A 15,508-nucleotide genomic window follows, 5' to 3' on the forward strand; every position below is an offset into this window, starting at 1 on the left:
ACAATAGCTCTGATAAAACTTTTTTAAATCCAAAATATATATGATACCTTAAAGTAAGAGGGTGGGAAAGTAGAGAGCAGAAATATAAAATGTTGAAGAAACAAAAGCATAACTGGTGTGAACTAGTTTAGTAACAACTGAAATAGCTGATAATCTTTCAATATCTACAAAACATACACACGTATTATCTTGTTTGAGCGTAAGATAATATGGCATCATGATTCCCATTTCACAGATGTATAAACTGAGGCTGTGTTAAGATATGAGACTTGCCCATAGTCAAACACAGTTAGTAAAGGTCAAGGTTTTCCTTCATCCATGTACAACATTCTAACCATTACATTGAGCTGTTTTTATTAGTCTAGTAGAGAAGACTTAATAGTTTTGTTCTTATTCTGAGAGAATGGAAGTGGAGAGAGAGGAGAAAGGAGGGCATTACAGATGAGTATAATGCGTAGACGTCAATATAATAGGTAGAAATGTGGACCTGATTCAATTATGCCATGTTCCTCCTATTAGGTCATAAGCTTCCTGAGGAATGGTATGCTTTTATTTTTCATTTTATCCTAGATCTTAATACAATGACTTGCATACCATAGATGCTTAATAAAAGTGAACTAAAGTGAATGGTATGTTAAATTATATTGAGGTAATACTGATCACCTTCAACTTCCACTTATTTATACTTGTCCTGTTTTCTGTGTTAGGAAACAAGACTACCTATTCACCTAAAGGATAGGGTTTTTAACATCGAGAAGTACTGAAAGATGAATCTGGCTAAGTACAAGAGAGCCACTTGTGGAAAGGCCTTGAAGACTAAATTCAGAAATGTAGGCTGGATCTAGTGTGAGACATTAAAAATTCTTGAGCAGAAAAACAAAATGAAAATTATTTTTGAGAAATATTACTCTGTTAAGATCAAATGGAATAGGGGGAAAGACTGATGGTAGGTAGAACAGCTAGTAGAAGGCTATTGTAGCAACCAGTTTATGAAGTGATGAGGACTTAGAGTGGAATGGTCGCTGTAAAATGGAAAGGAAGAAACAAATCCAAGAAAAATTTTGGGAAAAGTATTGCCAAAATAATGGTGAAGGGGATGTTGAGGGAGAAGTAAAATTGATTTCTATGATAGCAAAGCAGGGGTACATTGAAGATGTTATCATGCTATCGACAGTAAAGAGGAAACTGGGAAATTTGAGGAAAAGACAACATATTAAAATTTCATCATATTTCTTGTAAAACCACGTTTTCTAACTATTGGTATTATGAAAAAATATTTTAGGATTATTATTAGGAAAAAATATTTTTAAAAAATTAAAAAGCTTTTCTAGTTCACAAATTAGAAAAGAGCAAATGTGACATTTAAATGAGTTTAAAAAATTAGTTTCAAAAATCAACACTTTGCTGGATTACTGTATACATACACCCATAACTAAAGATGCAGGCATTCACATAATAGTCGGTCTTTTTTGTTTGTTTGTTAAAAACAAAATATTATTAAAGTGGGATTCAGTGTAATAAAAGCAGAATGTGTATGTTGTTGAGGTCCTTTGCTCTTATCTTAATGCTTAAAACCTCAAGGCCTTCTAATTAGTGATAATTGTCAAAATGACACTGTTTCAAAGAGGGTGGTAGATTTATAATTTATGAAAAGTAGAAGTAATGCAGATTTGGTTTCTAAATCAATTACGTAAATGGCTCAGAAAGGTTGAAAAGAGGGTGGGAAGGATTAAAAGTCATTTCTAGAAATGTGCTTCTGCTTGGTTTAACTCTGTAAAAATTTAGACTAATTAAATTTTCATAAAATTACACCCTAATCTACATATCAAGAAAGACTATGAGTTACAAACACATGGAAACTATTTTATGTTCTGTCTGTTATGACTGTTTAGGATAATATTTTGCACATAATAGGTTCTTATCACACATCTGTTGATTGATTAAGTGAATGAAGTAGAGGTCTTTCACATTAAGCAAGGACTAGTGTTTATCTACTGAGTACAAAACACAATTAACATCATTTTACACTAAGTAATCAGGACAAGTTCTTTACCGTTCTTTGTGTTTTCCTTTTTTCTTTATATTTCTTTATTTAAAAAAAAAACCACAATTTATTATTTTAATGGTCGAGGTTCAGTTCCTCCCTCCAAGCCACTAATACTAATAATAGAAAACATGTAGTAAATACTGCAGGCAGTCTATCTTTTTTTTTTTATGTTTATTTGGGGTTTTTTTTGGCAGGGCAATGGGGGTTAAGTGACTTGCCCAGGGTCACACAGCTAGTAAGTGTCAAGTGTCTGAGGCTGGTTTTGAACTCAGGTCCTTCTGAATCCAGGGACAGTGCTTTATCCACTTTGCCACCTTGCTGCCCCTGTAGGCAGTCTAAATGATCAATTCTGGTTCATTAACTTTACATCCTTAAAATAAAAACAGTACTTTATTACTTTTCTTAACAATTCACACAACAATGTTTAGCTTATTTTACTATCCTTTAAAGTTTGCATTCTTTTCTTTTACTAATGTAATCATATAAGTCTTCCTTCTCACTGAACTATTTCATGAAGCCAATAATTCATATTTACTAAAATAATATTGCTCAGAAATTGTGGAAATAATTTTCTTTCAGCTAAACAAAGCTTGAGGCCATGACAAGTTATCACCAGTAAATTCTTTTAAAGAATGGAAAATGCTTACATCCATATGGCATTCAAATTATTAATAAATATAAAACAATAAGGAAACAGCTATATTAGAATGATTCAATTCACTGAGTTTCTGTTCTTTCTAGTCACTGAGGTTACAAAATAAATTAAACTTCTGTGATAGAAATAGCACAATAAACATAGCCTTTTGATATCAATACACTAAAAAACATTTAGCTACTTGAAAAGTTAAGTAAAGGTATTCTTAGTGTATATCACAGACTATTCTATTCTCATAATATTTCAAGTATATTTTCATGGAATGAGAAGTCCACTAGTATTTCATATATAAGAATGCATCTTTTCTGTCAAATTCGGAATGTTTCTTAACGTTATTGAAATTAACATATTATTTATTATATAATTGCATTATAATTATGTAATACAATATATTAACATATATTGTATTATCACTACACTGTCCAACAGTGATCATGCAGAGCTCAGCAAGGATTTATGTGTAATTAGAAGACATGCTGAAAGAAGCACATTAGAAAGGTTGCAAAGTAAATACTGATTACTTTTACTAAATCTATTGCAATTTTTAATGTTGGTTCTTTGCAGTTCACCTTGGCACATTACCATTTAAGCATGAAAGCAAAATACCATATAAGTGTCAAACTCAAGTGTAAATTAAAAACAACAACAACAACAACAAAAAACCCTTATATTTAGCACTGGCCCAGATTTCCTCTTATGCCCTACCTCAATGTGTTTATATCAGTGTTTGATGTTTAGCCAGTTTTTCTGTTAAGAGCACTCTCTTCCAGATAATAAAAACTGATAAAATGTCTATAAAACCATGTAAAATGCCATTGCAGGGATCTCATAAATGTAAAATTGCTGGTATACTCTGGAAATTTACACCTTATGTTTGTCCCTCTGTAGAAGCAAACATGTACAAAGACACAGTAATAACCCTTTGAAATCAGATAATATTCTGACAGCTCAGTTTCACTGACAAAAGGGGCCTGGGCAGAAGCCAGGAGGCCCAGGTGCACTGTGTCATGCCAGTATTTAATGTAGTATAATATCAGATAGATGCTGGTGAGAGAAAATACTGGGAATAAAGTACAGATAATAGCATGGACAGGCACTCATTGCAAAATTACTTGTGCTCATCATGCTGTGAGCTTTGTATTAAATTTTTCTGTCAAGTGGCAGGAATCACAGGGAGAAGTGGCTCAAAAAACCCTCCTTGTAACCTTGGATAAGAATCTATAATATTAGGCTTTCATATGATAATGGCAAATGATGCCCCTCTTTGAAAAATTGCTGACTAGCAATGAAAGTCCTAATCAGATTGTTGTTGCTGAGAACCAAGTTGGGGGTGGGGAGGAGTGGTGATGATTATGACACCCTTCCCTCCCACCCCCCCACCCCCCCACGAATCCCTTTAACAAATTTAGCAAACTTGACAAGATGGGTAAGTCTGAAAGAATTTATCTTACATGAATTTCTAACAAAGCCCTTGGGGTTGTTTTGTAAAATGGGAAGGTGGTGGTTTAATAAATGCTGGGCCACCTGAGGCACTTTCATTAAAGGCTTTCTCTAGACAACATCACAATGTTTGCATTATCCTACTACACTCCCTTGAGAATATAAGCATTACCTTTTCAGCAGGAGTCGATATTGTGTGTGAAGGCATGAGGGAAAATGATTAGATTTTTCCTTTTGGTGCATAAAATGGCTGTAATAATAATGTAGTTAGATTAAGATTCAAACGAGTTCATTTTCTTCTTTTTGAATATTAAATTGTTCATGAAAAAGGTGGACACTGTGGAATTTAGTGTTAAGTTAGATTTAATACTATGCTTATTTTTATATGATAAAACATTTTACTATAAATATACACATTAATCTAGTATCTTAAATAATCAGCTTATAAAGAAAAGTGTAAAATGCTTTTGTAATGATTGTGTTCCAAAGGTACCGGAGACTGACTACTGAAATATTATTTTGCAGTCTAAAGCTTACATTAGTAAATATTTAGTGTGATTTTATGTGTGTTACAAAGTTTTCCTCCCCATACAGATACCAGGTAAAACAGAAAAATTCATCAAGGTTTTTATCTATTTCAATGTCCTTACCATCTGTGTAGACTTCTCTGCGCAGATGTCCTGGCTGGTGTTTTTGTTTCTTGGCTGGTCGGACCTTCTGTATTACAGCAGCACTCATGTTACTGTCTGTAGATACAGGGCTGGTGGGTCTAGGGCAGTGTGATGTATGAAAATGCCTGCGGCCTAAAAAAACCCCAACATATTAGAATCAAAATACATGACTGGTTTTCCTTTACAAAAAGGGAAACCCAACATTCCACTTTGTTTCCAACACTTTCAAAACCAAATAATAGGGCAATATAAAGCAGTAACATTTTGCCACCCAGGGTTTAGTCAAGCACTGGGGGTAAAAAGGCAATCAATAAAAGCATCTATTTAATTTCAATATGGCTTCTTTCATCATTGTATTTACATAGTACTGAATATCATGATTCCTACATAAAAAGACACTACCACTCCAAATATTATTTAAACAAAGATATCAACTACAGTCTTTATAAAAAAACCCCTTAGTGTTTTACTGGAATATTTGTTGTTTTTTAGTGCAGAAAGCAGGGGGCTAGGAAGAGGGAGTAACAATTCTCAAAGAAACTGGAATAAACATGTTTTTGTTTTTGTTTTTGTTTTAGTGAGGCAATTGGGGTTAAGTGACTTGCCCAAGGTCACACAGCTAATAAGTGTTAAGTGTCTGAGGCCGGATTTGAACTCAGGTACTCCTGACTCCAGGGCCGGTGCTCTATCCACTGCACCACCTAGCTGCCCCTGGAATAAACAGGTTTAACGGTGTAAACATTAAAACACAAACAAATACTGAAATGGATAATTAATACTTATTTTTTCAGGTATGTATTGTTATAATGTCACAGTTTTTATCTAGACCACTTAAGATTGATCTAGTCTAGGCTCCTGAAATCTGCCAAACATTAGCTAGTCACCCAAAATATTTTCTCATTGTAGCAGCTCTTGATCCTCAGGATGGTCCCTTCAGAAGATTTTGTTTTTTTTTTTTTTAATAGAATTTTATTTTATTTTGTTTTATTTTGATTCTAGGGATCTCAGTCAACTGAGCTTATTACCAAAGGAATAAGTCATATCTTTCAGTCAAACACTGGCATTATCTGACATCAGCCATATCAGTGCTTGCAGCCACTATGTCTGGCTGATCAATGAAGATGGAAGATTCCACAACAGACATGGTATATTTAACCCAGAATTGCAATGGAAACATCACAACAACATGTTTGAGGTGCTTGCCCTCTACTGCCTTGGATAACATAAATGAAAAATTCACAAATACAAATTTTTGCAATTGTACAAGAAAGTTTTACCAATGGACCTGGAAGAGTCCTTCTTAAGACCTACAAATTTTTAGAATCTATCTGTGTTGATTAAATAGCTACATGGAAAATATTGTAACTGAAGCATATTAAACAGTAAAGGAATTGAGTGAAAAATAGTTCATTCATTCATTCATTCATTCATTCATATTAATTTCAATGTCAGGTCATAGAATGGAACCATTTCTTTAAAAAATGCCTAATAGTATAATTCACTCATTACTTGAAGAACACAAATAAGGAACCTCTAGATGATAATAAAATAAAATATTAATTCAGATAAAAATAATGAAATCAATGACAAATAAACCAAAAAATCCATGAAAACATATTAAGCCTGAAACTAAACACTCCATTGCATAAAATCATCTGATGGAGAACTTAACACTCAATAGAGTCTTTGAAGAATTTACTTTCAACTTTATTTCCCCATTTGGTTTGAATAAAAAAAAACTGAAACAAATATTCTTAGTGTTATTTATAAAGAGTAGTTTAAAATTACTTAATTTCACTTACTTGGTAGTGAATTTATAAATAAACTAAAACAAAAGCTATCACTCAGAATATGTAAATGTCAATGTTTTCATTATGAGGGATATTTAAAATCATATTCATTTGATCAAGATGCAAAGATTTTTGTTCCCTTAAAGATCATTCATGCAAAAACGGCTCTGGCTGAATAACGCAAGTAATTCAAGTCCTGCTTTTATAATGCATACATTATAGTAACAGTCTAAGATATGTTGGATATTATCTTCCTGCAACAGTCATGAATAAGTAATATATAAAATGGATTATTCATGATGGGGATTTATAGCAACAGTAGTATGTATCACCATGAAGATGACTGTAGATTCACAACTTGGATTTTAATCTCAGTAACTATTTTTTTAGTGACACATTTCGATATTTCTAAGGATCTGTGTTTTTTGTAGTGTATGAGTTCTGCTTCTACCAGTTTCAGTTACAATCTCTCTGCCTTTCATAGAGTCAATCTAATGCTAAGTTTTGCTAAATTTAGCTAAACCGATTGGTTTTTGAACAACAAACATACAGTCCTTTGTTGTGCTTATGCTGTAAGTATTCCAGCTTGGTAGGACATCTCAAAGAATTGTTTCTATTTGGCATAGCCTTTAATAATACCTACTTACTACAATAAGGTTTCAGAGAGAGTAGGACTTCAGTAGAGGTTTCTTGTAATAGCTTCTCCAAAAAACCTATAAAAAAGTATTTAACTCTTCTTGGGCATTCCTTTTACCCTTAACCTCATAAGCTGAAGAGAGAATATTTAATAGAATTCCTACAAATGTAGATACCTCCTTCAGTTACTTTATCTTGGACCTGGGCACCGACTGATATCAGTGCTACTACATATCCCAAAGTCCAGGAAACCAAAGATGCATGGCAGATTTTGTGGCAGATATTGTATATGCTCCTGTCTGATTCTATCTTCATGTGGTGAATATGTCAGTTATCTTCCTTAGGTTAAATCCAAACACCTGAGAATGATCAGTTGTTACAGAACACTGCATGAAGTGGGATAAAAAATATCATCAAATATTCATCAATGGGAAAAGACATGGGCCTGTCACTTAAAAAGGTTATGGATGACAGACAGTCCAATTATTTTACTGGTATCAACAAAATGTTAAAAGAGCCACAGGAAAGATGCTTGAATGTCTTGTGAATTCTTTGTGGAAGATCTACAGAAAGGCATCGTTAAGAGTTGCACAGGATGAGAAGGCAAAACTGGATTATAGTTTGCAATAATGGAAGAAGTATCTATATGGATGAGATCATGGATGCATACAAGTATTGAAATAAGTATGAAGGCTTAAGTAGAAAAATGAAATGATTGATATAATTCAAAATGTGCTGTTGCCAGGAAAAAGAGGAAACGAAAAGTTATTTGAGAAAATAAAAAGTTCCCATAGGAAACAAAAATGAGTGTGTGTGTGTGTGTGGGGGGGGGGAGTCAGCATCAAGAATGTCCTAATTTCTAGATCATTAGAGATAATCTCTTGTTCAAATATATATATTTACATTTGGAAAATGAAAACACCACAAAATCTGAGGATTTCTAAAGCATTTTAAATGTAAAGGCAAAGGCAAAGTTATTTGGGAGATATATTGACTTATTTTCAGATGGCTCTCAGATTAATTTCAAATATTTTCTCCTACCTATATCCTGGTTCTTTCCTTCCATTTTTTAATTTAAAAATTAATTCTGTACTTAAATGTAAAAAGAAAAATTCCATATATGCAACATAATTTTAAAAGATTCCCTATGAAATCTCAAATCTCCATTCTACTTGCTTAAAAGAGTAAATAATATATTTTACACATACTTTGAAAATAATTCTGCTTGTCTGTTTTTTCCTGAACTTGTTTTGTTTTGTGTATTTGAAAAAAAATGTTTCAATTCCCCTCTCACTGTTGGCATTGCTACTGCTTTCTCTATACCAAATTTTCTTTGCGTATATTCAACCTTATTTTGTCCTTTTAGGAAGAGACTGAAGTTTCTGATTCTCCTTCTTCCATATTTGAATATTCATCTTCTCAAAGAAACCAATTACAAGAAACAGCAAATTCCAGTCTCTTCCTCATTTCTCTAACACTGTATTCCTTTTGCCCTCCCTTTTCTTTCCTCTTCTCAAATCCACCAGACAGAACCAATTCCTCCCTTCTTTTCTTACATTTCTTCTGAATATACACTGGAAGACCGAGCAATTGAAACCTTTACCATATCAACAATTCAAAATTTCAGAAATAATAACTATTTGTGACATCTAATTTTTTCAATGCGTACACAAGCACAAATCACTTTTGTATAGAGCAAGCTAGTGTTCATATTTCTTAGCAGTGATTACATGGCCAGTTAGTGTGATTCTGAACCCTTAGAAGGGAGGGCCTTGGCTACAAATGACCATCAGTTTTCAAGAAACTAGTTTATTATTTTCACTCCTCTAAGCACTCCTTCTCTGGGTTCATGAAAACTGGATTCAAATCCATGTACAAGACTTCATCTCTCAAAAGTCTTTTTCCTTATTTATAAAATAGGATAGACTGTATTAATTCTCTCAAAGGCTTAGGTTTTTCAAATATGCCTCCTTCTCTCCTCTGACACTAACACCACCCTCGCTAGGCCCTCATCACCTCATGTCTGAACAACTGCAATAGTGTTTGGTTTCCCTGCTTCAAGTCTTTCCCTCTCCAGTTCATTTAGCTATCAATTTGATTTTACTAAAATGCAATTCTGTGGCCCTATTCAATAAACTCTAGTGGCTCTCTATTACCTCCAAGATCAAATATTAAATCTCCTCTGATATCCAAAGCCTTTCACAGTCTTACCCCTTCATACCTTTTCAGTCCTTTTACACCTTATTTTCCTTCACATATTCTGTAATCCAGTTTGCTATTCTGAGGAATACAAGATAATCCCTTCTCCAGATTTTAGGTATTTTTTGTTTTGTTTTGTTTTTGCTCTTAGGCATTTTCAATGGTATTCTCTACCTCCTCAACCCTGACTCTCAGTTTCATTCAAGATCCAGCTAAAATTCTTTGTTCTCCTTTCCTGATTCCCACACCCCCTTTTCTTTGTTGATTGTCTGGACTTAAGAAAGAACCGAAGAAAATATTAACAATTTAGATTAAATTTAAAAGCATGTCGTGTACATTTTTGCCCCGAGGGATGGTTGTTAAACATTTATCTGTTGAACCCCCATACATATTTGACTCAGGCAAGATATGCCTTTAATTTCATTGGTGTATCCCCATTACACAGAGCTAGCATGATTTAATGAATTGAATGCTAGGATTATTTAGGAAGAGATTTGTACTGAAGTCTGCTTTAGCTAGGTGACCCTGGGCAAGTTACCTAACCACCCTGTGCCTCAGGCAACACTGCAGGATTCCTCTATTAAACCTAATTCCTGTACTAATATTTGGTGAGGTTCTGATGTGTATTGGTACAAGTATTGCCTACATCAGAGGCTGTTGAGCTGATGAAACAATTGATATAGATATATAACCCTAATACTTAGCAGAATGCCTTCCATATAAGTAGATGCTACCGTGCTAGATATTTAGGATACAAAGCCAAAAAGTGAAATAGTCTCTTCTTTCAAGGAGTTTACATCTTAATGGAAAATATAACAGGCACATATAAAGATATATACAAAGAAGCAACAAGGTAATATTGGAGGGGGTAGGCACTAACAACTGGGAGTGGAGGACAGGAAAGGCCTCATGTAAAAAGATAGCAGCATCGCCAAAATGTGTATCCTGAACTCCAGTGTCTGCCTCCGGTGGAACTGAAGGCATCTAAGTTCTGATTAACCCAAGTCCTCTCTCTTGGGCCATAGTTGGACCCCCCCCCCCCCATCTCTTTCCTACTGTGTTGTTTTCCTTCTTTAATGACAGATTTCCTTGTTTGTACTTGCTTAGAATAATGTTTAATAAGTGATTTTTCATTCATTCATTCATTCATTCATTCATTCATTCATTCATTCATTCATTCATTCATTCATTTATACCTGAAGGACACAAGGGATTTTAGGAAGTGGGAGAGAGCCAGGGTCAAGACACAGAGACCAGAGCTGAAGTATAAAAGAAATAGCCAGAAGGGTAATGTGGCTTGGCCAGAGAATGTGTGTAGGAGAATAACATGTCCTAAAGGTAGAAAGGAAGAATGGGGTCAGGTGGAGAAGAGCTTTACATGCCAAATAGAGGAGTTTATATTTTATCAGAAATATAACAGAGAACCTCTGGAGTTTGTTAAATAGGGGTTATGGGGCGACATGGTTAGACTTGCTCTTTAGGGAACTCACTGTTGTGGAAAATAAACTGGGTGGAGGTTGGATTAGAGTAGAGATTATTGAACTGAATTTAATATTTTATATAACTGGTAGTTTTAGTTTCAATTTTGGAAATACAAAATACTGATATTTGCCACCAATTTTATAGGACACAAGTTATACATGAAGATAATCAGTAATTCAATGTTATACACTTAAAGTTTTAAACTTTTTTAAAAAATCAATTTACCTGCAGCATCCTGCATTTGACGTCTTGCCACCTTAAGACCAGCATATTCAGCTGCTGCTGCAACAGCCTGTGCAAAGTCTGCATCAGTAAAAAATGAGCCATCAGAAGAACTAACACTGGAACGTCCACTTGAAATGTTATCTTCTTCTGAGGCTGAACCCCAGCCATTTATCATGGAGCCAGTTACAGAGCTTTCCAAATCTCCAACACTAGAAGCAGGGGTCTGTTCAAGCCCACGTAAAAGAAGCCTTCTGGTTTGCATCTTGGCTACTTCCATGTCAGCTTCATCTTCTTCTTCTGGTACATCAGTATCCATATCTGACACAAGGGGTCCTGAAATGTAACCGTAGGTATGTGGGGGAGAAATGGGCCTTGGTGGTGGAGGAGGGCTCACAGGCTGACGTCTGTGTAAAAAGAAAAATAAATACTCATGCTTCAAGTGACTCAAATGATGCAAAAAATCTAAAGAACAACTTGATGTTTTTAATTCAGCTCCTTAGTTCATAAAAAACAAAAACAAAAACAAAAACAAAAAACCTTGGTAACTATGTGGGAAAAAGCAGTGTTACTGTACTTTGTAGATATCAGAATAGTTTGTGAAGGGTCTGAGGACAAAACATTATTTTTATTCTATATCACTTTATATTTCATTATTTGGATTATGTTTGGTTAAAAAGGTCAAAAACTTCTTTTTTAGGCAAATGCCAAATGATGAAACCAAAAAAAATTTTGAATAATTAAAAAAGCCAGATATTGCCAAAGACAACAGGCCATATAGTACCATAACAGAATGTTCCATAAAATGACTTTTGTCACTCCTTTTCTGTCCTTGTTGCCAACCCCACAAGTCTAAGGAAATGGAATCAGTTGTTTTGAGAAGAGATGTAATAATATTACTATCAGAGGGCAGTATTTCATAACTTCAAAAATCATTTTTACTATTATGACATACATTCTTTTTTTTTTTTTTTTTTGGTGAGGCAATTGGGGTTAAGTGACTTCCCCAGGGTCACACAGCTAGTAAGAGTGTCAAGTCTCTGAGGCTGGATTTGAACCCAGGTCCTCCTGACTCCAGGGTCAGTGCTCTATCCACTGCACCACCTAGCTGCCCATGACATACATTTTTATAGATTTTATTCTATTACAAAAAAAAATCAGTTACTTTGCAAGTAATTATGGCAGCTAGAAATTCTTAATCCCATGTCTTCTTTCCCTCAATAATACAATCCATTTTTTTTTAAGAGATTGCTGATTTTTACTAGAAACTGATTGGGTAAGCTTTTTATCTTAAGGATTATTTACCATAGGCGTGACAGAAAGTTACAATTTAATAAGTAACAACTGATTTAAAACATATATATCTGGTATCAGCAGGAATAGATTTTCATTTTTCATTTGGAAAATCTATATATTTTATTGGTAGAGAAAACACCAACTTTTAAAAACTGCACAGCATACCTCCTGTCAGGCTGGTGTTGCATGTGGCCAATGTCATCTGGGCAATCTTGTAACATAGGCTGAAGTTCTTCTTGGGGTGAGGGTGTGAGTGTGGCAGTGGATTGATGGCTATATGATACTGCTGCAGGAGATGAAGCTGCTCCTCGTACTGGTGGAGTAGGGCCTCGTTCATCTTCTTCTTCTAGCTCATCTTGCTGTAAATACATCCTTGCTGGTGGCACTGGACATGGAATCTCTTGGTCATAGCTAAAATATAAAGTTATATAGACATCAGTTTTTAATCTTAAAATATGTAAAACTGTGCTGGCACTTGCACATGCAGATGATGCTACTGACCATTATCTATTAGAACATTTTACTTTTCATATTTTCCCCTTAGCATTCATTTTAGAGCTATCTGGATTAGGGGTATTATACATATGCTAAAGTTTTCTAAACTACTTTGACCACAGAATAGTTTGGAGTTTGAAATATATTTATGAACCACATGAATGTTAGAGAGCATTATTAGTAATAATGATAGCTAGTTGTTTCAAGTTTGTAAGGCACTTTACATATATCATTGCATTTAATCCTCACAACTCTTCTGTAAAGTAGGTGCTATTGTCAGCCTCATTTTAAGAATGAGGGAACCAAGGCCAAAGGGGTTAATTGACTTGACCAGTCACATATTTTAAACAATCCTAGTCCACTGGATTGAGAGTTGGTCTTGGAGCCAGAAAGACATCAGTTCAGGTCTGGCCTCTAACATGCACTGCCTACATGAGCCTAGCAAAGTCTAAGATTCATTTGCAAAGAAGGTGCTGACATGCATTGGTATAGAGACTTTTTTTATCCTAAATAATTAAATCATAAATCTAGTCTTAGAATTTAGAAGACTGATGGATTCTGTTCTTATCCCTATCCCTCCCAAAGAATTGGTTCATTGTACTGAATCTACTTTATTAAATCTTTTTTGGACATGTAAGTTTTATACATGGTTTTGCTCTTCTCCCCCCACTACCTAGTTGGATGCATTACCAAGTAAGTACTCATGGAGAGGCATCATTACAGAAATTTTCGGAGGTCCAGTCTTTATCTCTTTTATTTATAATAACATACTTCAGTATTTCAAAAGATCCATAATTTTATTAGTATAAATGTTCCTTCTTTCTACTGATGTAGATTGTTAATTCTCTATGACTAGTAGATGGACTATTGAGGGGGGGAAATCATCACCTGGTAGTGATTATTCTGAAGATTTTGATACATAGGGTCTTCATTTTTTTTTTTTTTAGTGAGGCAATTGTCGTTAAGTGACTTGCCCAGGGTCACACAGCTAGTAAGTGCTAAGTGTCTGAGGTCGGATTTGAACTCAGGTCCTCCTGACTCCAGGGCTGGTGCTCTATCCACTGGGCCATCTAGCTGCCCCGAGGGTCTTCATTTTAATGGACTGCAGACTCTGGGTGATTTTAAAGCTCTATTCAAGTTCCCAGTTTTTATGACCTTTTAAACTTAAATGGAATATTCATTATATAAGTACTGTGTACAGAGCACTGTGGCAGAGTGGGGAAAAGTCAAGATTTAGATAAGAAAAGATTCCTGACCTTATGGAGCCTATAGTCTAATAGGAGAATATGACATATTCACAAACAGCCATAATAAAAATAAGATTTTAAGAGAAGATGGGAGCACCCCAAATGGCTCCTCAATATTGTCTTTACTCATGAGAAATTGTAAGTACCACTTTCTTTACTTCTGTGTATCTGGAATCTTATCAATGTGGAGGCTCCCAATGATGTAGTTTCCAACTCATTCATGTTAAGTTCATTTTGCCTAAAGGCATCCTGTAAATCCTCTGAAGGGGTCCATTCAGTTGGATGAATCCTTCTCTAGTAACTTTCTTTCTTTTTTTGTTTTTGTGGGGCAATGGGGGTTCAGTGACTTGCCCAAGGTCACACAGCTAGTAATTATCAAGTGTCTGAGGCCAAATTTGAACTCAGGTCCTCCTGAATCCAGGGCCAGTGCTTTATCCATGAGGCCACCTAGCTGCCCCTCTAGTAACTCTTTGTACTAGACTGGGCATCTTCCTCTAGTTCTCTTAACATTGAGTGGATACTAATAGAGCATGTAAGTCAGCCAATGATCAACTCATCTTTGCCTCCATCACACATTTTGTAATAACATTGTTTATACTATTCCTCCTATGCAATTCTTCTTTGAAGTATATTGTGATCTGCTCATGCCCACCAAGCACATTTCCAGTTCCCTTAGGGGGAATGGATTCTTTGGAGCTTGAGGTCCACCAAGATTCTCAGTCATACATTATCACATACATAAATCAAAGGAGTTTTAAAAAAAGATAGCCACTGTTTGAGGGAAAAGAACAATTCAGGGGGCTTAATCTCTGGCTAATTTAGTGTGCCAGTGTTTCATTACTATGTACATGACAAGTTTTTTTTTTTTTTTAAAAGAAACACATTTCAGAGTTTGTAGGTAATGCCACCTTATGCAGAAACCTGCTCTATAAACATATTCCAGGCCCACACAAGATTTCACAATGCAGAATAGTCTGTAGTCTTACCTTTCATCCACAGAAAGACTGTAATCTTCACTATTGCTATGGGGAGGAGGATGTGCTGGGGGAGGTGGAAGTAAGTCTGCCCAGTTCATACCCGTCTGTTTTGGTAATTTGGGTGTTCGTGCCCCTTTCTTGTGCCCTTGACTCCCTTAAAGAAAAAAAAAGAAATAAAACTCATATCCTGTTTTTAAAATCATTCTGCAAGCCTGAAACAAATAATTATTTTTCTGTAAATACAACCTCATAGTTACTATTCTTTTTTAAAAAACCAAGTAACCAGATAATTTTTCTCATTAATTCTAACAAGAAATTTATATAACATAAGAAAACACATTCATATATTTA

The 15,508-nt window shown here is 34.8% G+C and overlaps 1 protein-coding gene across 4 annotated transcripts in view; it reads right to left on the reverse strand.

Annotated features, from left to right (window-relative positions):
• ROBO1 (roundabout guidance receptor 1) overlaps positions 1 to 15,508 on the reverse strand; it is a 976,778-nt gene that overhangs the window by 20,301 nt on the left and 940,969 nt on the right. For all 4 annotated transcript variants that reach the window (XM_043996229.1, XM_043996232.1, XM_043996230.1 and 1 more), the window contains 4 exons: positions 15,167 to 15,311; positions 12,604 to 12,849; positions 11,146 to 11,549; positions 4,793 to 4,945 (listed from right to left, as the gene is read on the reverse strand). In XM_043996229.1, the coding sequence (XP_043852164.1) occupies positions 4,793 to 4,945; positions 11,146 to 11,549; positions 12,604 to 12,849; positions 15,167 to 15,311 (948 nt within the window). The remainder of the gene's footprint in view (positions 1 to 4,792; positions 4,946 to 11,145; positions 11,550 to 12,603; positions 12,850 to 15,166; positions 15,312 to 15,508) is intronic.

This window comes from Dromiciops gliroides, chromosome 3 (genome assembly GCF_019393635.1).
Source record: "Dromiciops gliroides isolate mDroGli1 chromosome 3, mDroGli1.pri, whole genome shotgun sequence".
Classification (NCBI taxonomy): Eukaryota; Metazoa; Chordata; class Mammalia; order Microbiotheria; family Microbiotheriidae; genus Dromiciops; species Dromiciops gliroides.